The sequence below is a fragment of the Glycine soja genome, chromosome 14 (genome assembly GCF_004193775.1).
Source record: "Glycine soja cultivar W05 chromosome 14, ASM419377v2, whole genome shotgun sequence".
Classification (NCBI taxonomy): Eukaryota; Viridiplantae; Streptophyta; class Magnoliopsida; order Fabales; family Fabaceae; genus Glycine; species Glycine soja.
Genome location: NC_041015.1, coordinates 1,807,159 through 1,832,071, shown reverse-complemented (window position 1 = coordinate 1,832,071; position 24,913 = coordinate 1,807,159). Strand labels below are relative to the sequence as shown.

Genomic DNA, 24,913 nt, shown 5'->3' with positions numbered 1-24,913 from the left:
GACTTAATCATGTGGGTGTGTGCCTAAATATATCCATGTTCACCTATGCTGAACAAAGGTAGAGTCTTGTCCTTTTAATATATTGTATTGGGTCCATTGACTCAAATTTTATTCATATATTCGTATTTCCAGCCATCATATTTAACTCAACATTAGAAAACACAATTTTTTGATGAATCAAATAATATTGCATTGTATCTTTAATATATTTTGGTGAAGTTTGTCTAACTGTATATTCGGTTAAAGCTATGAACTTACGTTTTAGAAAAATATGAATTTAGTTATTTGCTAATTGTATGCTTGGTTAAAGAGGAAGAGAGAAAAAATAAAAAAGAAAAAAATATAAACAATAATGTATTTAAAAAAAGGAAAGCACCAGAAAAATGATTTTAAGATTTTTTTTTCTTTCAAAATTTAATGTCTTTCATTTCTCTTATTCTTAAATTGAAATTTTATTATTTTCTCCCTTTAATGAGTTTGTTGTACGATTAATTAATTATATATTTTTAAGATAAATTATTATATAAGTTAAATATCAAGAAAATTTATACTAATAAATCTGACATTATATTTTAATCTAAAATCTTAAGATTTAGATTTATAAATTTTTTTTCTTTTGCTTATATGATGCTCAATTTTTTAGATTTTACTTGATGTAATTTATGTTCACACTTATTCTTTAACAGAAATACTGTAATTAAATTAAATAACATTATAAATAAATACAATAACAAATAAAAAGTATTATTTTTTATTCAAATAAAAATATTGATTAAAGTGGACAAGTATTAAGCGTATTATTTATTAGAGAGAGGAACGACGTCGTTTAGAAAGGGAACATTAGTGGTTTGGAAACACAAAACCCTAAACCCTACAAGCAGCTCAGCGTTAAATCAATATAGCACTTGGTTCTCTCACACTCTTCAAGTTCTTCTGCAGAGAACAATAAGAAGCATAAGCAGAAGAAGAACCAAAACTGAAACCAAAATCGTTTAAGCTTCGTTTTGGAGCAAAACCCTAGCAATGGCGTCCTCCATAGCCTCGCAATTAGAAGTTATCAGATCCTTCGCCAAAACCGACTCTGACCCTCTCAAGAGGCCACTCACTCGCCCTTCCATCTTGTATGATCCCAAAAAAGCCGCTGACATCTCCACCGAGGCTATTTTCACCGAAGCTCTTCGAGGTCAATCTTCTCATTTTTAATTTCGCTCTTTTCAACGTAGCTAGTGCAACTGAAGCAATTCAGTTAACCGAATTAACTTCTCAGTGATTACCATGGAGCATATGAATTATGTTGCTACTTTATATTCTATTTTCGTTTTGATTTTGTTTTGTTTTTCTTATGTGATGCATTATTTCAGGCTTAGAGATTCTTATTGGCATGGATGAGCGGTTCAGGAACTATAAGAACGATTTGTTTAGCCACAGAACGATTTGTTTAGCCACAGAGTTGGATAGAGAGTTGATGGGAATAGAACAGAACAATCAACTTAATGTCTCCATTGCTTCATACTTGAAACTACTTTCTGGATATTTTCTTCATACTGCCGCCCTTCAAACGCTTGAGTACTTGATACGTAGACACAAGTGAGCTTTCAACAATGTGTTATGAATTGTTTTCTTCCTAGGGGTGTTGTGTTGATAATCACATTTCGCCTCTGCCTAGTTTACCTTTTTTTGTGATTTTTGATGTGGTTTGTTTTGAGTTTCAGGATTCATGTATACAACAACGAGGATTTGATGTTGTGTGCTTTGCCGTACCACGACGAGCCTGAATTTGTTCGAATAGTACAGATACTTGATACAAGGTTAGTAAGATATTATTATGTATTTTTGGTTTGGTTGCGGTGTAGACTACTACTGGTTGGAGAGGCTTCTGATGTTTCTGTTAATTTTTGTAAAGGAATACTAAATGGGGATTTCTTGATGGTGTGAAAGCCTCTGGTGCACGGCTACCTAGAATGGTCATAGTGCAGCAGTGCATCCGTGATAAGGGCATATTAGACGCCCTATGCAACTATGTGAGTAATTGTTTTGTGTTTAGTTGTGAATTTGGAAGTTCTCTAGTGGAATCAAATAATTAGATGGCTAGGATTTGGTTACAGGCATCTCCGACAAAAAAGTCTGGACCTTCAGTGCCTGCAATTCGCTTTTGTACTGCTGTTTTCGTTGAAGTTTTGGGTACTGTTGTGACTGTTGATGATGGTCTTGTAAAGAGGATACTTCCTTTTGTGAGTCTTCAGCCTGGCATTAAGGAGGTTTCAGATCACAAGGTTAGCTTCCTAGGAAATTATTTTCCATGTATTAAAATTTAAAACTGATTATAGTTGGGTATCATACTGTAATATTTTTGTGATTACCTGCTCATTAGTAGGCAATGTAATTGCTTTCAAATGGTAGACTGTGTGAAATAAATTTGCTCTTTTGCTCTACAATATCCACTAATGCAATACTATTCATCACAAATAGGAATAGTGGTGCATAATTTTTTATGTGGTACAAGTTTGTTCACTGTTGCTATGTTTGTTGTGTTAAACTAGTTTCTACTTTCTGTATAACTTGTTTCCATAAATGTAGAATCTGCTTGACTAGATCATGTTATAATCTATGTTTTGTTCAAGCAATTGATTGCTTTATTTTGCATCTGATCCTTTGCTTTTTAAAACCCTTGAACTCTAGAATAGTAACATCATACAAGAATATAGCAGCTGACCCTGCCTAGTTGGAGTAAGATTGGATATTGTTGTTTTGTTATAGCTTTAGTATTCTTTTTTATTTCTTGGGCAAGTAGATTTTTTATTTGTGAAAAATGAGTTGGCTTTAATCTTTCCAGTCATGAATTTTCGTTTTTTCATGGTTAGGCTGTGATACAGATTGAGTGCTAAATAGTTTTCAATATCCCTTATTTTTTCATTAAAATCAGAAATAAAAGTAATTCACCAATATAAAAGAGCCCTCCAATTTCTCTCCATATTTGTGATTGTGTTGGAGACTCCCTTAAAATAAACCCGCACTGAGCACCAAACAAAGACCATAACCATCTGTTTCTATAGCACTTAAGTTGAGGGAAATATATGTCAGCACAATCATAAAATATGATTATATGTCTGGGTGACCTTACTTTAGTGCTTATTTGATCTGTTGAAATTATGGGGTTTTAGGTATAGAGGGAGGTAAAGAAGAGAATAGAAGCTTTGAATGATATTTTACTGATTATTACGATGAATTGCGATGTCTTGGATGGTATATTCATGAAATCTGAAGTCCTAACCCTTATTTATATTATTCATAGAGCAATCCTGAGAGATAATGAAAGTATAGGAAGACTAATCCTAAAACATAATCTAAGACACTCTAACATATGATAAAATATTTTCACATATTCTAACAATATATGTATACTTGTGTATTTGAGCTATGTTTCTTGGCACCCTCTCCTGCTTATTTTTTTGTCAAATTGTCCTGATTTACAATTAGCAGCTGGAAGCTCACTTTCTTGTGCTTTTTTTTTTTTGGTTTTCTATTTTGCAGGCTGGTTCTCTGATGATCATTGGTTTGCTTGGAAACAAAACTGCATTAGCTCCTAAACTTTTGAATAGTTTGATACGTTTGGTTGCTGAGGTTGCTCGTCAGGAGGCTACAGAGTTGACAGATCTCCATTGGTTTCGATTGTCCCTTATTACCTTAATTAGTCTTGTTCAGGTACTAGAGTAATCCTGTGTGCTTGTGTATGGTTTAAACGGAGGCATTAATCCTTTTTTTTGGGGGGTGGGGAGGGGGGTAAATGGTATTTCATCCAATTTCCTTTCATTGTGCAATATCTATTTCTGAATCTGGCTATATTTTTATTTTAATTTGTTCTGTTGGAATTTTCTTAGTCTCAAAATGTTGAAATACTCCCATTGAAGGCTTTGGAGATATTAAAGGAAATAAGGTAGTCTTCCTCAAACTGCTCAACATATGCATAATCACTGTGCTTTGACTGTCTTTTCTTTATTTATATTTATGATATATTAAATCCCTTTTCATATAGGGACCTGGCAGGGGTTTTATTAGAATTATCTAAGGAGTTCAATATTGAAAAGTTTCTCCTTGTGCTTTTGGACTCCCTGATTGACTGCAGGTGTGCTTCCTATGATTGTCTTTCAGGAGATATATGCTTTAAGTCATATCTTATAGAAGCTTGTGTTTTGTGCTGATTATAACAATAACACATTTGCAGTTCTTCTGATGAATACTGTCAGCGGACTTTGCTATCCTTAATAGAAAAAGTCCCCATAAATGGTCTTGTTTATCATGTGGTCACCAAGATCCTTTCAACTTGTGTGAAATTATCACAAAAAGTTAGCGACTCAACTTCTTCCATGTCAGGTGTGTATTCTGATTTTGAATTGTAGAAAGCTGATCACTATCCTGTACCCCAAATTATATATCCTGGTGTGCTTCATAAGGTTGATCTAATAATTCGTACCAAGAGTGAATCAATGAATTTCTAAAGAAAATAATATTTAATGAAAATCTCATTTGGTGATTGAGAAATCACATCTAAACTTCTGTAAAAAAATTGTTTGAATACCTGTGTGAAAATGTGCTTCTGAATTCTGAAAGCAATGACCATGGATGCATTTTAAGTTACTGGGAAATTTCATTCACCATGAAGTTTGATCTTACTTTGTGTTTGTATAAGCTTATTTTGGAGGCAAAGAAATTTTTTTGGCAGCTTATCTGGAAATTATTTCCCCCGACACAACTTTTCAAACATGCAATAGATACATGATATTAAAAGTGGTCTACTTAGCAGTGATTTGTTTTCTGTATCAATATTACTTAAGTAATAAAATGTTTGTCCAGTCTGTATAAATAGTAAGAACTAGAGTTTGAAACACCAGAATAAAGGCATTGCATTATACCGAATGCTGACCCACTCCATTTCTACATTATGAAAAGCATTTCTCAATTAAGAGCCAAACTCTTGGATCACACTGGTTACAATGCCTTGTTTTCAAAGAATCTTACTCCATTCTTTAACATTTTAACCCTGTATTGAAACTGGGAAAAGAAAATTGGAATTTGTTAAAGTCTAAAGGGTGCCTTCAGGAAGGGAAGTTTTATTTGTTAAGAAACTACATACTCTTTTTTTCAATTGTAAATAAATAGATTTATGAAGAAACCCAGAGACCATGAAAGGTACATATGAAGACAGGAAATTGCATATACTACTGTCCTATTCATTAATGCTGCTAACAATCCTTGTTGATACCAACTCTGTTTTGGCTAAGTTTGAGTGTGGAACAGCTTTGAAGCAGTTGAATATGTGATTTAAAACAAATTTGGAGTGTTGTAAACAAATGCACTAATGAACTAGATATCTTCAAATTGTGTATCTCACTATATGGCTTATGATTTATCTATGTGTATCATGCATGCATGTTATGTCTTCAATAGTCAGTGTACTTTGTTTTACTTGCTTCAGCTTGGAAATTCAAATTTCTTTTTAAGAAGTTTTGTTGATTTCTGTGTAAATTATTATTGTCAGGTTTTGCTCCTGAATAATTTTGTTTTCTTTTCTTATGGTGTTTTTTTTTAATCATATAGCTTCATATGGTATGCCTTTATCTTTTTTACTAGAAATTTACAACTAGTCAGTTATCTTTTGTTGCCTAGCTTATTATTCTCATAATGTTGGTTTGCCAAATGTTGATTAGCTAGGTGGGCAAAAAAGATTCTGTTTGTTTTCAATACAAAATACCCTTCTGAATTACGAGATGCCACTCATCATTTCCTTCAGGTATGCTGATGAATTGTCTGCTTTTTTGTTGCTGTCATGCATTGTCAGATAGTATATAATGGCTTGAACTTTGAACATGTTCAACAGGATAATAAAGCACGTTCTAAGAAAGATGATTCATTGTATAAGGTTTTATGTAAGATGTTGGATGGGAATATGGATTCTTCACTTAATATTTCAGACTCAAATATTTGGTTGGGCCTGTATCATCCAAAGGTATTAACCATTGACCTATTCTTGATTATTAGGTGTATGTAAATGTAAAAGTGTGTATTCTCCTGTTCTACAGTGATCATTTTTTTTTAATTGTAAGAGCTTCATGATTTATATTTGATATGGTGGTCTAGGCTGATGTTCGATGTGCTACGCTGCTTGATTTAAATAATTCCATTATCCTCAAAACCAAGGCAGTTGCTTCAGAGGTATATATGCTCTGCTAATCTTCCCGTCCTCCCAAAACCTCATGTTTCCATTAATTTGTATTTTTTGTTTATGACAATGTTTGAAGAACATCCTTGATGTGCTCCTTTTGGTTGGAAAAAAGTTGAAACTTCTTGCTTATGTGATTTATTTCCTTTATATACCTGTCCTCCCAAACTGCATGTTTGCTTCAATTTGTATTTTTCATTTATGACACTGGTTGAAGAACAGCCTTGATGTTTCTCTTTTTGGGTGGCAGAACTATTAAATTTTTGCTTGATGTGTTTTCTGTTTTGCACACTCACACCCACACACAATGGGGGATTGTTCAATATAAGTTACACCCACTCTTACATCATTCAGTAACCTTTTATTGGATAATTTTATCTCGTTACCCATTGTTGGATTAAAAGTTCCTATCATGTCTACAAAATTTTAGATTAATTCAAATTTTTTTGATACATCATTCATTTCATCAAAATTAATGTCATATATACTTCTGAAATATATAAAAATAAAACCCATCCGATTTTCTTCTTATTGTTGTTCATATTTTACAAGATTTGGCATAAATAATTTTGGTAATATATAATTATAATTCAATTGTTGGCAAAAATTACATTTCATAATAATTGAAGAGTAAGTGTGATTTACAACGGTGTAAATTAATTCCTCTTTAGGTGTGTGTAATTTCTGATGGTGGTGGTATATTACTTCTCTTTGATTTTATATTTTTTAGGAAATGGTTGCATTACAAAATTTTGCTGTTAAACTAGTTTTATTTGGAAATATTTTTTTGATACATTTAAGTTCTACTTTGAATGATTTGAACTGAGTTGCATTTCTGATCTAATTTGTTAAGGCCACTGATTTTACACATTGTTGGTGAGGGAGGGTATAATTGAGTTTTGTTAGAAAACTTCATTTGAAAGAGTAGGTGTACAAAGTGGGAGGAGTATATATCCCTCAAAAGCCACCTCAACTTCATTTGAACTGAGCCAAGTAATAAAGGCTTAGCAAAAAGTGAAGACCACAGAACTCAAGATTAAAGCCAATGTCTTTACAGCACTGTCAAAACTCAAAAGTGAACCCCTCTGTAAACTGAGCCTTGACCCACGATGAACTCAAGGGCACAAATTTGTCCAAAAGAAAGTGTGGTGGTGGAAAATGCTATAAAAAGTTATTGTATCATGCTTCATTGTCAAACACAAACACCAATTTCTAGTAAGAAGTACTCAGTACCAATGGTACCATTATTTAGTACTTGGTATGCTATAATCAATTATATTTATAAGCCATAAATTAATTGATTATCATCGTGGTTTATGCTGTTTTTATGCGAAATTGAGTTGATTTCATGTTGACTTAGGGAAATCTATATAATATGGTTAAAGTTCTTGCTAGAATGTGTTAATACTGTTTTGCCATATTCAAAGTCTTCAACCTTTAACTAACCCCAAAACACATCTTTTTTATCAGAATCTTATAAACATCCAAGAGGACATATTAAGACAGCTTGATGATAAAGATCTAACAGTTGTTCAAGCAGCTTTACATGTTGATGGCTTGCCAAATGTAATAGATTCTTCTAAGCTTCTTGATGCACTACAGAATGTGCTAAAAAGATGCACTGACAAACTGCTGTCAGGTAATTGGTGGTATATTAAAATAATTAGGTAGATTTCATCTTCATTGTTTCTGCATGTTGTATTGAAGCACTACATACCATGCATCAATTTATCCATAAACTGGGACAAGGAATTTGTTCTCTGAATGCATTCTTGATGGATGATGATTGATGACTGTTAGGGGGTGGTGTGGTTATGTGCAGAATACAGATGTGGTCTTATAAATGTCTAAGCTTCCTTAATGTTTTTCCAATGGTTCAAAATATGCTTATGCTTATTCTTCTGTGTATTTTGGGATTGATTTGCTCTATTGAACTTATATTCTTTCCCTTTTCTTTTTCAAGGGTGTCTGATTGTCCATTTTTATGTTTATTTTATCAAAATATGCTTTTACTTTATGTTGACTAGATACATACAAGCATATAACCTTCAGTTCATACACTTATTCCAGTTGTGCTGCTGTTACTGGAGTATATTTGTCCTCATTAAGTTATTGCTAGTTGTTTCCTGTCTTTGTGAAGTTAACTTATTCCAGTTCTGTTGTAACCATGGATAAGGATGAATTTGGCTTCCTAGAGATGTTTGTGTTTAGATATTCTTTAAACCAATGGTCTTTGCTTGGTTCCTTACTAATGATTCATTCAAGGATGATGCATCCATCCCAAGATTGGATGGGAGGATTACATAATTGAATAAAAAAATTATTCTCTTATTCACTGCATGTATTATTCGCCCATTATCTTCTTGTAGGTTCAGCTGATAACTATAGTCTAAATGGTGAAGTTGCTGTCACTTGTCTAAAGAATGCCATCTCCTACTTTAGTGATCATGCTGATTACTTGAAGAATGTTGCTGCTATGATTTTTCCATTACTCCTTGTTCTACCTCAGGTAGTGGCTAACTTCATATTTAATATTTGTTTTTCTGATAGAAAATTAATATATTTTGATCTTGTACTTATTTAATAGCTTTTAGATTTCCCCTTCTCTGGGTAATTATCAAATAACCACTTATTTTGCCATGTGCAGACACAGAGCTTGAATTTAAAGGCTCTGGGACTTGTCAACAAAATAAACTGGCCACTTTATCAGAATATTGTTGTGTCTTCTTTTGGAAAAGGGGTAAATATCTACTTTGGAATTAGTTTGCTATAAATTTAATTTACACTTACAATATGAAGAAATTTAATTCTGTTGCTCAACAAGGCAAGTTTGTCAAACTCAGGATCCTATAAAGAATTTGTCAAGGTGAACTGAAGATATGAATCAAGCATTAGGTCCTGTCTCCTTTGGAAAACCAAAACTTTGCAAATTGAAATACAGATATTATGGTGGGAATAACCCAATTGGACCATGACTAGTCTAGTACATGAACATGATATGTTACTACTTACTAGTAGTACTTGTAGTGTGGGTTTTCTAAAAAGATATTTTTGGTTTCATCATATTTCTAAGTTGTTAATCAGTAATCACAACCACTCATGAATATGTTTGTCAGATGAAATTGTCAATCATCTTTTACTTTAGTGACTCTTGAAGTAAAATTGCAGACATTGATACCTGGAAGTTTATCTTCAATTAACTTGAAGACTATTGATAACATGGCTAAGAATTTCATGGTCCATCCCAAAGAGCATATTGCTTGGTTTGTTGAAAGCTGCAGTGATTTGGAGTTGTCAAAGACACTCTTCTTTTTTGTTCTTTTGCAGTCTCTTTTGATAAAACCAAAAGGTTTGTTTTCCCCTTCTCTTTTTGAATTCCATTTTAATATTTTTCAGAAATAGTTAATAATCTTATATTGTATAATGACTAAAAAAAAGTAATGTTTGAACAAATAAGCTAGAAATAAATGTTTGAAGCATATCTTATACATCCCCTAGTTGTACTTTTCTCTTCTCTATTAGATTTCTTCGCCAAAAAATTTCAAAAGAGGGGATTAAGGAATGCTAAATATTGATTTTTTCCTTTTGATCAAAGATGAAGACATTTGTGCTCTATTTGAATGTGTATTTCCTATTCTAAAGGCTGAGTGGGAAACATCAGTGACAGCTGGTGATGTCTCATTGGATGAGGTACAAAGGATTTACTAGCATATTTGTGCTTTTATTTCATTATTTGCTTACTTTTTTGTAATGAGAAGCTAATTTTTTACTTCTGTTCTGATTGTTGGGAATTCGGGTTGTTTTGCAGTTCAAGTCTGAAGTGTTAGACTGGGATTGCAGTGCATTCTTTAATGATCTTTTGTATGTCAAGCTGAGCCATCTAAATGTGAAGGTTATGATTTGCATATTTTGGAGACTAGCACAACTAATATCAGTACTACCTTCCGACATTCTGCTTGTTAGTAATTCCTTTACTATTTGTAATCCTGTTTTCAATTGTCTTATGAACTTGCTTTCCTTCTTGGAATTTGTTGTTGTTAGACTCTCACCTTCAACATTGGTTGGATATTAACCTTTTACAAAATGCAGCATGATGATGATAAGTGGGTCAGCAAGATAAGGGATCTGTTTGTATTTTTTGCCTCATCTAAATTGAAGCATGCATTCCACGAACACCTCCATTACTTAGCAGCACAGTGCAGAATATCACCTCCCCGCCTCTTATCCAAGTTTTTCACAGAGGAAGGTGCTATACACTTATTCCCTTTTGTTTGATTTTTCTCATATCACCTCCAGTTTGTTTCGTCCATCTATGCAAATGCAATTAAGTTCTATTTTTTTTTTCGGGGGGGGGGGGGGGGGAGGGGAGAGGGAGTTGATCGAAATCGTGGTTGTTTGAATTGATATTTTTAACATTTTATGAATCAGAAGTCAGATAAAATTCAATTGGCATATTTGATATTTTTTGGTTGAATCTTTCGTTCTGCAGGTGTTCCTGCTGCAGTCCAGGTTGAAAGTCTTCAATGCTATGCATTTCTTTGTAGCCTGTCACAAGATAAATGGCAAATTGAACTTTTAGCTGAATTTCCTTCTGTTCTTGTTCCATTGGCGGGTGATAATCAGGTATGATCCTTTGTTAGCGTTACTCTCTGACCTTGTGTGTATTTTTTCTCATTTTCTGCAAACTGGCAATTTATAATTGTTGACAAATGGTTATCCTCTGTTACTTTTTTTGCTGTTTTCTTTTTGAGAAAATGTCATCGGCTCAAATGATTTGTTTGCATTTTTTGAATTTTCTTCCAGACTATAAGGGTTGCTGCCATGAACTGTATCGATTCATTGCGTACATTGTGGTGTCATGTTGAGCGTTCTGGCAAGAAAAATGGTACTTTATTGTCAGAATAATTTGATGTAGCTCTCAATGCCTAATTAATTTTACCTTGGAACTTTATAAGTTTCTAAATTGGTAAGAACAGGTAACAATGCAACGTGGATCCATTTTCTGGGTGATGTTTTGGCGTTGATGGATCAGCAGAAAACATTCATATTGTCCGACAAGAAATTTCTTCCTTCATTGTTTGCATCTGCTTTGAGCTCATCCTGTCCAAACATCTTAGAGCCTCGAAATATCTTGGTACCTCAAAATATAGAAAAAAGGTATTTATGATGTTACTATGACAATTATCATTTCATTGGCACCAATATTCTTACCTTAGAACTATTTGTTATATTCATTGCCTTAGCTGCTGCTTATCAAATATGACCATGCTCTCTTGTTCTGTTGTTGGAATTAGCTAGATCTTCTTAAATGTGGAGAGCAGCTTTCCCCTTTTCTTTTTAAAATCTAAATGATACAATGTTCGACAACTGACAGAAAATTTTCCTTTGTCATGGGAAATAATTGTTCTGTTGCTGTTCATTGTCCCCATTGTCAAAACTCAAAGTTCATAAGGATTGGAGGGATGGCATGACACAAATAAAGTCATATAGGGAAGGGGAAAGTAAATTAAGGGTGGGAGGAGAAATGGAAATTTAGGTAGATGGCATAGAGGGAGAACTAGGATATTCATTCAATGTTAAATTTGAATATATATATATATATATATATATATATATATATATATATACACATATATACACAGCTGAGAATTAAAATGGTACTGAACCAATGCATAAACTGTAGGATGGAACCTTAACTTGACAGTTGAATGATCCTATTTTTATTCAAAATCCTAACTTAGTACAAATGCTAATAAATTATATTGCTTATAAATTTTGTAATTATGGGTTTTCACTTAAGAGCTGTTTTGATCTATTGTGTTGTTCTAGAATGATTGCTTATCTTCTTCTTGTCCTTATTTATTTCCTCTAGATGAACTCTTCGATAAACTTGAAATAAGAAACTCTGATAAATTCCAAACTAAGCAATATGACACTTTAGTTTGGAGTATTTTATTAAATTGCATCCTTAGGATTTAGTGTGCACGTGCATGTGTCTCTGTTATATGACCAATTGACATTAAGTGTCAAATTTTATACAACACCAAATCCTATTCCTTCCTTCTCCTTTAATCTAAAAGGCCCGGATTGATTCACTGAACCAATCACTTGATCAACTGTTTTCTCTTCTCGCTACTTGTACCTGGCCTTTGTATTTTTATTGCTTTTGATTCTTTTTTCCTTGCTGAGTGCTGACGAGATTGTGATAAGAGTTATTGGCAAGTGTTTCCTTTTGGACTATAAAGATATAGCCATGAATGGAGTCATTGCAAAAATACTAATTGTAAATATACTCTCTTCCTAAGAAAGTTCAAGCAGGCAGGCAAAGTTACTTTATGTACCATATATAAAGACAAGTTTCTAGTAGAGACTCTCTCCAATCAAAGAAGCCTACATAATTAAATGACAATATGACATTATAAACCAGAATCTCATAAGCATCCTGAAGTGATCCTTCTAGGTCCACCGTGAAAGCTGCGTTTGTGAAGAAGAGAATTGGTCACCTAATTGATTTAGTGAATCAATATTAGGATTTAGATTAAAGGATAATGAAAGGTAGGATTTGGTGTTAATATAAAATTTGACACATGTACAGTCACATATAGACTTTAACATTGTTTTATTTTCTTTACATATAAGATTTAGTGTTTTTGTTTGTTTAATGTTCATGTTGTGCGGCTTACCATTTTAGTGGAGTTTAAGCTGCTGTTTTGTGTTATCGAGATTGATTGTAGGGATAGAATAGGTTTGGGAATATTCTGTTGTTATTGGTTCTGATACTTATGCTCATTGTTTGATGCATATATCTGTGAGTCTTATCTTGTAACTTTCTCTGTCTTACTTTTACCTTTTCATTTTGCTTGTTAGTTTCTGTTTTTATTTTTTATAAGAATGTTCCTTATCTTCATTCATGAAAAATGTTGATTTGTGCTAATTTCTGAGATTCTTTATTCCACTTTGTTCCCAAACATATCTTTTCAGGTTTGACCAGCCTACAAAAATAAAAATTCTTGGCTTCATTTTGGGTTCCACTCTTAAATTCTCTAACTATGGGAAGGTTTGACGTTTTAACGCCCTTCTATGTTGCTATTTATATTTTTAGTTGTGGAGATAGAGATACAGATCAAGGTTTCATATGTTCAGTTCCAGATTATTTGTGTATTATATATTGTGTTATGTGTGGGTTTTTGTGCTATGCCGGGACTTTAAGGAAGTAACTTATTTGTTGATGTTGGTTGCAGCTAATGATTTTATCCTTATTCAAAGGAATTGGGAATGCCCTTATGCACGTTCCAGAAGTTGGGCCATTGTTGTCCTCTTTACTGGAGCAGTACTATGATGAGCTCAAAAAGTCTTGCCCAAAATTGTCAAACACTGAAACTCAGATAATGTGCCTTTTGCTGGAGGTATGTGTATTGTATATTTTAGTTTTAGCTTATGGAATCTTTATTCTGAGGTTGGGTGTGAACTTGTTCCTCTTCATGCGTAGAGCTGTATTATGTCATCTCCCTCTGGTGGAAATGATCTTCAACATCTTTTACTGAAAGCTTTGCGGGTGAGATATTAAGATGTATGTTTTATTTATGTCCTGTTTTGTTATTTTGAATTTACTGACTTCATTCTTGGGACCTTTCAGTTGGGCAGCATGACATTGGATGACCCTGCCTGTGTGAAGCCTTGTATCACTGTCTTGAACAAACTTAACAATCAATTCTATATGGAGTTGAAGAATGAAGTAAAGGTCTTATTGGCAGTATATCTATTTATTTTCAGAGTTTGTAGTTGTCATTCATGATAATTGATGAGTAGAGCTAATGATGTAGTTAATGAGTTTATGATAATCTGTTTCATTGTGTAAATGAAAAAATTATCACCAATGTAGCTTCTACTGTGACCTAAACTAATAGTTTTTTCTTATGCCTGTCAGGAGCATTTATTTTGTGAGCTCGTGTTTTTGTGGCATAATGATAATCATGATGTACAACGTGCAACTAAAGAGGCATTAATGTGCATAGATGTGAGTTCCTTGCTCTTGATCAAATATCATGTGTTGTGTGTGCGATTTCTTTAGTGGTTACTTGCAAAGAACTTAATCTTTTGGTATTATTCAATGTGGACCTTTGGGGTTTTCATCCCTTTAAGAAGGGTGTTTATTTATTTTTTTCTTTTTCTGAGGGGTGGGGTTCCCCACCTAGTGGGATAAGGCGTTGTTGTTGTTGTTGTTGTTGTCTGAGGGGTGGGGTTGTGGATCTTGGATCCTTTCCCCCTTTACCGTGGTTAATGAGCTCCGTAGTTTGAGCTTTGTGCTCTCTGATTCTGGACGAATCATGGCCTCTCTCTTTCTATGGCAGTATTTCCATCTATTCCCAATCAGACCGCGATGGTTTCTTGCTGTTGAACTTGGCAGCCCTGTGTTCTATCCTCCATTATCTGCTGTCTCTGTGTCGCTGTTCTGTTCCTTGCTTTTTGTTTGATAGCACATTTCACTGTGAAACAGGTGTTTCATCATTATTTGCTGGGTGTTTAGCTTCAAATTCATCAATTGATTGTAAATTTTTTCAAATGATAAGATAAATGTTTTTTTTTTAAAATCCTTAAACAGTTAATATGGTAGTGACCTGAGGAGAAATTTAAAAAATTTAAATCACTGACCATAGCCTTTTGGACCAACTGGTTGTTTTGCACTATCAATGTTATTTGATGTTTATTTTGCATTATGATCTTCAATGTCCGACCTCACCTTGTGGGGTAAGATTTTGTTGTTGTTTCTTTTAAACGTAGTGGGAGGTTTTTCCAACTTGTTATTCCACGGAAGGAAAAAAAGAAATGAAATTCAGAATAATTGGTGGATATATTGGAATTGCAGATTAGTTTCTCAACTGTTGGCCACATGCTTGATCTTATACTTGCACAAAAGAGTTGTATAAGTAGTTCAGCAGAAGAAAAGATGGCGAAGAAACAAAAATTCATAGGACATCAAGAAGCAGGATATCCTCCTAATGACATATGCAGAAGAGTTAATCCAGTCTACATCCTTAGTTCCCTTCTTGATGTTTTGCTACTGAAGAAGGACATAACAAACAGGTGACTTGGTTACTTCTGAATCTGAACATTACATTATGGGTACTACTAAGATGAGTAGTTAAAGCATTTAATTGTGCTAATTTCTCAGTTTGATTGTTGCAGGCATTTACTTTTAGGGCCCTTATTTAAGCTTCTTAGCAAGGTATTTTCAGAAGAATGGGTGAATGGTGCCTTTTCCCCGGTGATAAGGTTAAGCCAACCTTCAAGTCCTTCGGAAGCTAACAATTACACAGTATATCATATACAACAGACTCTGTTGATAATCCTGGAGGATATAATTATTTCTCTTAAAAGCATGGCTCCGCTAAATGTATGCTTCCTAGTTGTGAAGCTGAAAAATTTATTACGATAGAAATATTATTTTGACTTCCTTTTCACTATTTTAGCTATTTCCTTATATTATTAAGTTTTGCCATTGTTGATAGGAAAAAATGATAAATGAAATTAACATTAAGCTATTGATAGAGTGCGCCCGGAATTCCACAGGTTCAGTCACCTGCAACCATGTATTTTCTGTACTTTCTGCTGTTACCAGAGTCTTTGCAGGAGAAGTTTTGGAGCATATGCTTGATATTCTAGAAGTTATTGGACAAGCAGCTGTCACACAGGTTTGTTAATATAGGGTTTCCCTGTACTGAACTTAGGGCATTCTTTGGGTAGAATAGCTTATTAGATCCTTTGCTCCCCTTTTGGGAATGATGTTATTTGGCTAGAATAGCTTATTACATCCTTTTCTTATGTTTCCGTGCTTGTTGGAAAGTTCCACAACTCCTACCTCGATTACTAGGGTGTGCGGTTTTTATACTTGTTGGACAACCTCACTTAATGCCAATTAGTTTTAAGATGAAATCTAACATGGTTTCAAAGCCTACAGTAATCTCTGTCGTTTCTGTGTTTCCTTTGTGCATCACTTGGTCAGCAGGCATCTGTGGAAGGGGAGGGGGTTTGGAAATTCCTGCATCACCTACCTCAATTACTGGGATTGTTGGATGACCTTACTTATTAACTGTTGCAACTTGTTTAAGAGAAATTCTTCACAATTCAATTTAGTAGGGACTAATAATCCAGTGTAGGAACTGTGGTGTCATCATTTCTCTTTTTTGTGTGCCTGTAGATTGACAGTCATTCGAAGCATGTTTTTGAGGATCTTATATCTGCAATTGTTCCGTGTTGGCTGGCTCAGACAGATGATGTGGAGAAATTACTGAAGGTTTGTTTTTCACAGAAATGATCTTCTGCTGCTTGATACATTTAGAATCTCTTTGCAGATCAGCCTTCTAATATGTTTTTTTTCCTCCAGATTTTCATGGATATATTGCCTGAAATTGTTGAGCACAGAAGGCTGTCATTTGTGTTATATCTATTAAGGTATTGTTCTACTTCTACATCATGATCCTGCTATTGATACTTTAGCCATTGGTTTTTGGCCTGTGTCTTATAATGATGGCTGTTTTGCAGAACTTTGGGTGAGGGTAAAAGCTTAGCCTCATTGCTTATCCTACTTTTCCGTTCATTAATTTCAAGGAAAGCTGCCTGTTTCCTTTATGTTGAGACACATGCTTTAACATTTTATACTGAGGAGTGGGAATATAAATTTGCAGTGCAAATTTGTGAACAATATACAAGTACGATTTGGCTTCCTTCTTTAGTCATGCTGCTTGAACAGAGGGGAAATAGTGATGTTGACCAGGCACTGTTTCTGGAATTGTTTATTGTAATGCAATTTTCTTTGCAAAAGTTGCAAGATCCAGAATTTGTGTTTAAGTTGAAATCAGGAGAAGATACCACAGTCATTCAGGTATAAATCCACATCAGATGCATGCTAGATACTTGTATGCTTTTTAATGTCTTTATTCAGTTCTATAAGGCAAAATCTAGATGTAACTTATATTATGATTTTTATGAATAGCTTCTATTTTTGCCTGACCCATGCCCAATAATGGCTAACAGATACATACAGTATGTTGTTGAGATGTTGATATCTCTTAAATCATAAATTTGGGGATACTATGTTGACACCCACTGGCTGCAATGTGGCGTCACCACCCATGCTGCCTGTGTGCAGGCTAAGGGACATGGTGGAAAGCTTTGATACCAATTGATAAGAACTTTGGGAGAACAACACCACAAAAGCTAGCCGTTATACTTAGTTAGAGAGCCCAAGGCCTTATAAACCTTGGTAGAATTGCATACTTCTAATGTGCAACTTGATTCCCATAGCATGCAATTGGATCCTATCATTAACATATATCTTCCCTGATTTATTAATTGAAGGAGGTACATGTGGGGTAAAGAAAACAGTATTGGACGGGGTGTCAATGTAATTTGCCTGACAAAATAGTATGATACACATGATGAAGTTAAATTTCCATCAATCAGAAATTGTGATTTTAAGGTGAGGGACAGATCTTACGATGATATTGAAGCAGAAGCAAACTTCATCATTATGAACTGAAATACTCATTCTTTGTAGAAGAATTTATATCATATTTGTTTTCCTTTTCTTTGTAGGTTTCATGCTGAGATGTTTTTGGTTTTAGTGTGAGTGCAATGGCATTGATGTTACATACTTATATTTGTGTTAATATTTTGATCTTTGAATAAGCCTATAAACACTTGTTTTTTTTAGATGAACATATTTATCAGAAATTGGACTTAGGGCCCTAATTCAACCTGACAAAACTGGCTTGTAAGGTGAGGACTGCCCAAGCTTCATAAGTTCTATTTAACCACATATCTAGTTGACGTGGGACTAAATCACCACCCTTGAGGTTGCAATTAAGGCAACCCCCAAAGAGGTGTGACTGGAATTTAGACAACTATCCTACAATATTCATTATCAAAACATGAACTGGAATATTCTTTGTAGAATATATGTCATATTTTGTTTTTTCTTTGTAGGTTTAATGTTGAGATGCTGTTTTTGGTTTCCTATTGTGATAGCAATGGCATTAGTGTTGTGTGCTTTTATATATATATATATATATTAGAAAATGTTCTAATCTTTGAATAAGCCTATATTCTCTTGTTTATTTAGATGAACATATTCATAATCAAAATAAATGTGATCGCTTCTTCAATATTTCAGAGGGCGTTGGGTGAGCTTATGGAGCATGTTGTTTTACTCTTGCAACTTGTAGATGCATGGAAAAAGCAACTGAATTTCCCTGTAATTCTGAGGAGAGAGTTGAAGGAAACTATGCGTGCGGTTGTAAGGAATCTAACAACAGTCATGATACCTGCCGGATACTTTAAGAGCATAATTAAATTGCTTCACCATGCAGACAAGAATGTTGGAAAAAAGGTATGGTTTTTAATGAAGTTACAAAATATGAGATTTTATTAGGATCTTGCATTATTTTGATAGAAGGGTAAAGTGGTAAACCACAATTAATCGGTGTCTTTATCTGCTTCGTAGTATTCTATTAAACATCCTGATTTTCAAGATGTTTACTTAATTTGATGGGTATACAAAGTGGTCATTTATTCTTTTTTCATATGATGATTGGGTTTTATTCACATATGTTATGAACACCGTTGGTTCTATATATACTGTAAATTGTTTAGTTGGTATTGACCACACATCTTGGTAAATTATTTATTTGCCTTTTAATATGTGTGCATGAGCTCATGATAAGAAGCCAAAAATACTAAGGGGGTGATCACTTGCGCTTTTATTTTCTGTTTTCACTTTTTAATTACAAAAATACAACCTTGTTTTCAATTTGTTTCCTGTTTTTATTTAATTGTACAGGAAACGCTAAACCCCCCCCCCCCCCCCCCCCTCCATTTCATGTATTTGACAATAGGAAACAAATAGAAAGCAAGGTGACATTTTTGCAACTAAAGAAAACAGACAATAGAAGTGCAAGTAAACGCCCCAAGTTTTTAATAGAAAAGAAAGTATTGATATATCGAAAAACATGAAAATCTTCCAATGTTTGCACACCATGAGCACAGAATAGAAATCCACATTTTTTTTGTGGTGTGAAAGCAAGACAGTGAGAACTGTGATTTGATATTTGTATTTCTTGTGCTGCAGGCTCTTGGGCTGTTATGTGAGGCTTCGAGAAATCATAAAAATGTCAGCTTAAAGCTTAAAGACAATAAAGGTTCAAGGTCAACTCCAAGTTTTCTTTTGCTTCATATGAACGAAACTTCTCAAGAATCACTTAATAAATTGTGTTTAGAAATTATGCGAGTACTTGATGATTCATCGAATACCTCCTTGAAAGTGGCAGCAGTTTCAGCATTAGAAGTTCTGGCTGAAAGATTTCCTTCGAATAATTCCATCTTTAGTTTGTGCCTTGGATCTGTTACAAGACATATTGCATCTCATAACTTGGCTGTGACTTCTAGCTGCCTCAAAACAACTGCTGCCCTGATCAATGTTCTAGGTCCAAAATCACTGGCAGAACTTCCCAAGATTATGGACAATGTGATGAAGTCATCTCGTCGAGTATTGGCTGATATGAAACCCGAAACCATTGATGTTTTATCAGCCTCAAATGAATCCCATTTTTATGTTCTCATCACTTTGGAGGCAGTTGTGGACAAGCTTGGTGGATTTTTAAATCCGTATCTTACAAATATCATGGAGCTTCTGGTGCTTTATCCTGAATATGTTTCAGGAGTGGATGTAAAGGTGGAGTCTAGAGCTCATGGAATACGAAAGCTTCTTGCTGAAAAAATTCCTGTAAGACTTGTTACAATGTAGCATTGTGTAAATGTGGTATGAAATGAAATACCCATTTTTTTTTCTTTACCAAACACTTTATTTTTTTACAGGTTCGACTTGCCCTGCCACCTTTGTTAAAATTATACCCAGCTTCCATTGAGGCTGGGGATAAAAGCTTAACAATTGTATTTGATATGTTGGGAACCATAATTGGTACAATGGACAGATCATCTATTGTGGCATTCCATGGAAAGATATTTGACCTTTGTTTGGTTGCTCTTGATCTGCGCCGTCAAAGTCCTCCTTCAGTTCAAAACATTGATGTAGTGGAAAAAGGTGTGCTTAACGCAATGACTGTTCTAACCTTAAAACTTACTGAGAGCATGTTCAAGCCTCTTCTCATAAAGAGTATTGAGTGGGCAGAATCTGAAGTGGATGAAACTGCATCCAGCGGAAGCATTGATAGGGCCATATCATTCTATGGCATGGTAAATAAGCTTACAGAGAGCCATCGGTAAGTCAGTATTTAGTTAGCTTGTTATTGTTTGATTTAGAAAATGTTCTTTGAAATAAGCATGCTTTGAATTTAGTCAAACAACACTTTATTTGGGTTTGTAAATATTTTGGGTATATTTTGTATTCTCAGAAGAACAGTTTAGCTTTTTGTTTGTATTAAATTATGTACGTGTATATTAATGTAGATACAAAAATTGTGTTTTGAACCACTGTAAATATGTCAACCACTTATGACAGTTGAGACTTGTACAATTTGGTCACAGTATTTAAATCAGAAGTTAGTTTTCAATGTGATTTCCTTAATTATTTATGATGTTTACACCGATAAACATAAGAATATAATCAGTTGTTATGTTGTTACCTTGTTTACCCAAAATAATGATCAAATCACAGCGGTTTAAGATGGTGCTATATCCTTATTTGTAGGTCATTGTTTGTTCCTTACTTCAAACACTTGCTTGGTAGTTGTGTTCATCATCTTAGCGATGGTGGAGATGTGAAAGTGTCTAGAGTGAATCGGAAGAAAAAGGCCAGGATTCTAGATGATGGCAATATAAAAGAAATAGGCAGTGTGTCTATCAAGGGCTGGCATCTCAGGGCTCTAGTCCTGTCATCCTTACATAAGTGTTTCTTGTACGACACTGGGACCTTGAAGTTTCTTGACTGCTCAAATTTCCAGGCAAGTGAATTCTTTTACATAATAAGAACTCTCATTTGTTTCATCTATTTGTATCCGATACCAAAACTTTTAAATACTTCACTGATACGTGTCTGTGAAGTATCAAGCCTTTTTAAAGGTGTGAAAATCTAATATAGTTTACATATTGAGACATAGAAGCATGTATAAACATTGAAGCATTGTCCCTTGATGGACCAAAATGCAAACTACTATCCTCTTTATGGATGATCTCAATAAAGTAATGAGATTGATACTATTTCTATTGGTATATTAATAGGACATGATTTACGATGATTTATACTTTTTTAAATAATGTGCAGGAAGTATGCTTTTAATTTGAATTTACAGAATTTTTTTTACATATCTAGATTTATATTTTATACCTATCCTATACATTTTTAGAATAATTGCATAGTCATATCAGATACTTTTCATATCTGATATATGTATCACATGGGCATCAGTATCTATTTTTACCATTTGGAGTGGTTATGAAAAAAATTCTCTAGAAGGCTTTTTTTCCACCTAGAGTGGAATTTTTTAAAGGTTATGCATTAATTGGGAATTTTTCCATTCCATTTAAAAATAGTTTGTATGTTTTCTCATTCCCTTTTCTCATTCCATTGAGGAATAAAATATTCCTAAATCTTTCAGCTTCCTTCAGTAATATAGTTGCTTGTTATATTCCCTCACTGACTGTTATATCATGCTTGCTGCAGATGTTGTTGAGACCTATTGTTTCACAACTTGTCGTAGATCCACCAGTTCTGTTGAATGACAGCATGAATATACTAAGTGTGAAGGAAGTTGATGACCTACTGGTTGTGTGCATCGGTCAAATGGCAGTGACTGCTGGATCTGACCTTTTGTGGAAACCTTTGAATCATGAGGTGAATTTTATGATTTCTATTCTTTTCTACTGTTCGTTAATGATTGGGCAAGTAATTTGATACTGACATACTGGTAAGTGGTAACTTACTGGCTTCACTATCTTGTTTTTCATTGAGTGAAAAATGCATATGATCAGGTGTCCTCGGGAAACACTGTTATAAATATGGCTGGTTCTACTATTCTCCCTATTAGTTTGGGTGCATGGATGCCCCAAGACATTTTAACAATAGATTAAGAATGTGTCTAACAATAGAAGTAATTAACTCTCTAAAGGCCATAATAAAAGTGTAAATTACTGATATGGCCCCCAAAAACTTTTAACTCAATGAATGCACTCCTCTTACATGTAAACATTTAGTCAGTAGTTGTGGTGCAGCAGCAAGCCAACAAGGTGGACGGGAGCAACTGGGCTCCTAGCAATGGCAGCAGGTTCTAATGTGGAGTTTCTAACATTAGTCATTCAAACTAGAAAAATGAGCAAATCCTTACCAAAACCTTCCTTTGCTAGACCTTCATTTTTGGACTTGCTAACAACTACCTATCAACGTCACCCTAGGCATAGTAAAATCATGTCCTATTTGGGAAAACTTCTCAACAAGAACTTCTAAGAGAAGAAAATAAGTAGGTAAAATGGATTGAGTTTCGTCTGTAAGTTAAAATTAACGTGTGCACAAGTTAGAATAAGTTTTTAGAGAAGCTAAATGAGAACTTCTATAAAAGTTGATTTTAACTTATGAGAGAAGCTTAATTCATTTAACACTCTTTTTTTCCTTATTCTGTAAGTGCTTATTGAATAGTTTATCCGAACAGGGTTTCAGTCATGTTAGAGTTTACCTTTTCTGCTATGTTTATCGGGCTTTATAAGGTTTAATTGTAAATAGACTGTAGCTTTTATGCCATTTTTTGATCAAACTTTAGTAATAATGTCAATTGATGCTTTGTATCCCTGCGGTTTTGACCTACCCTTCAGTCAATAATCTTTAAAGATCTGAATTTGCTCCTGTACTCTTGCATCCCCATTTCATAATATGTTAGCTTTGGTCCTTTGTAGTCATCCATGCCTCATTTATGTGTTGAACTTTAGCCCATTAGTTTGTTGTTATAGTTTTGGGTATTCAGTAATATGAATAGCTCTTGAATGCTATATGTTTGTTCCCCGCAAATACTTGTATTCCTAAGCAACTGAATATCTTTCTGGCTTCTTTATCTGGTTTTTTGCAGGTTTTGATGCAGACACGGAGTGAAAAATTGCGAGCTAAAATATTGGGCCTCAGGATTGTTAAATATTTTGTGGAGAACTTGAAAGAAGAATATCTAGTGTTCATAGCTGAAACAATCCCCTTCCTTGGCGAACTGCTTGAGGATGTGGAGCTTTCAGTTAAATCTCTTGCTCAGGAAATTCTGCAGGAAATGGAGTCTCTGAGTGGGGAAAGCCTTCGGCAATACCTATGATGTAAGATTGGGAGGGCAGTATTTATGGTTGTGACATGAGCAAAGAGCTAGAGATGTGTAATCAAACAAGAAATATAATCGATAGGCCAGTGTAAATTGTGGTTAATTAAGGAAAATTAGCATTATTTATTCTGATAAAGGTTGAAGTTCAATTTTTCTGACTCAATCATTTATAGCATAATGCTTTTAAGAGGAATATTTGTAATAGGAAAGAGAGAAGAAAAAGTAAAAAAAAAAAAAAAGAGGATTAAATTGATTTATTTTAAATTTGATATTTTTTTAATATCATACTACATTCTCCAGAGAAGTTTAATCCAAGACTCTTGTAGTCCTATATTTTGAAAAGTATTCTATTTTTTTTCTTTGTATCTCTTTCATTTTTAAGCCTTATCAATTCATTAATTTTGAAAATTGTTTTTTTTTAATTGAGTTTTTGACACCTCATGTTTAAGCTTTATTATATCATTGTCGTATCTCTTCTATTTTGCTTTTAAGCTTTATTATATCATTGTTGTATCTCTTCTATTTTGCTTTTAGGCTTTATTATTTCATTGTATTTGTTTTTATTATTTGTTGTCTACAGTTCACTATATAGAGAATTGTTATTGTTAACCCAAAAAAAAAGAATTTTTAAAGTTCGAGATTATGGTTTGGTTCAGATTGTGTCTCTTCTTTGAATGGATTGATTTTGATATTTGACGTATATTTGGAAATTTATCAAATTTAGGTGGGGTTTCGGAAAAATGTAATTTAATTAAAGTCTTTTCACTGTAAAGATTAAAAAAACACTTTTTAACATAAAGCTAGGGTTATTAAAAAAACATATTAAACTAGGAAAGCTAAGATGAAAATCAGAAAGCTTTCAAAATGCAACTTACATTTTAGCTTTCCTTGTTCAAGTAAAAAATTATGATAATTTTAAAAACCCAACTTCCATTCTGAATGAAAAAATGCTAATCCAAATTCAGTGATGGAATTAGAGATGATATATGTTTCTTAACTTATTAGATTAGAAACTGATTTCTCTTGTAATACGTAATTATTATGGTTTAAGAAAATTTTACATTTGATAAAAATCAAACATAAATTATTTTATTAAATAGATCATTTATCACACATGCACAATATAACCTTACATTATTGTGTTAATATTATGATTTCACTATTTTTCTCCTAAAATTACAAAAGGTTAAAATTCTATCAAAAAAATGAAAAGGCAACAAGAGAGCCACGAGATGTGGACTTTTTAGCCAGACATGTACATCAGATAGCCTACATCATTCATCAACTATACATGTTTTGAGTGGACACATAGCAAGTCTTTAGACACAATTAACTTTCCGTTAAAAACATCTTGGAAACATATCCTTAACTACTACTGTACTTTCCCCGTCCT

General features: G+C 33.7%; 1 protein-coding gene across 3 annotated transcripts; it reads left to right on the top strand.

Moving 5' to 3' along the window:
- The first annotated feature begins 872 nt into the window (after positions 1–872).
- LOC114384630 (uncharacterized protein At3g06530-like) lies at positions 873–23,677 on the top strand. 3 transcript variants are annotated; one of them, XM_028344339.1, is made up of 40 exons: positions 873–1,183; positions 1,362–1,587; positions 1,713–1,808; positions 1,904–2,021; positions 2,106–2,273; positions 3,532–3,702; positions 3,879–3,934; positions 4,034–4,123; positions 4,223–4,371; positions 5,706–5,788; positions 5,876–6,004; positions 6,136–6,210; positions 7,688–7,856; positions 8,587–8,726; positions 8,865–8,957; positions 9,386–9,566; positions 9,813–9,907; positions 10,026–10,175; positions 10,307–10,463; positions 10,707–10,840; positions 11,021–11,102; positions 11,194–11,374; positions 13,199–13,274; positions 13,459–13,623; positions 13,707–13,772; positions 13,854–13,958; positions 14,145–14,234; positions 15,084–15,301; positions 15,404–15,611; positions 15,727–15,909; positions 16,416–16,511; positions 16,602–16,669; positions 16,760–16,767; positions 16,903–17,099; positions 18,390–18,605; positions 19,344–19,997; positions 20,090–20,493; positions 20,922–21,174; positions 21,894–22,064; positions 23,287–23,677. In XM_028344339.1, exons 1-40 carry the CDS (start codon positions 1,024–1,026, stop codon positions 23,515–23,517), a joined length of 6,312 nt encoding a protein of 2,103 aa, XP_028200140.1. In that variant the 5' UTR covers positions 873–1,023; the 3' UTR covers positions 23,518–23,677. The 3 variants fall into 3 exon arrangements, with proteins under 3 accessions (XP_028200140.1, XP_028200139.1, XP_028200138.1); XM_028344338.1 differs by having other exon boundaries at positions 13,854–13,952; positions 16,760–17,099; XM_028344337.1 differs by having other exon boundaries at positions 16,760–17,099.
- The last annotated feature ends 1,236 nt before the right edge of the window (positions 23,678–24,913 follow it).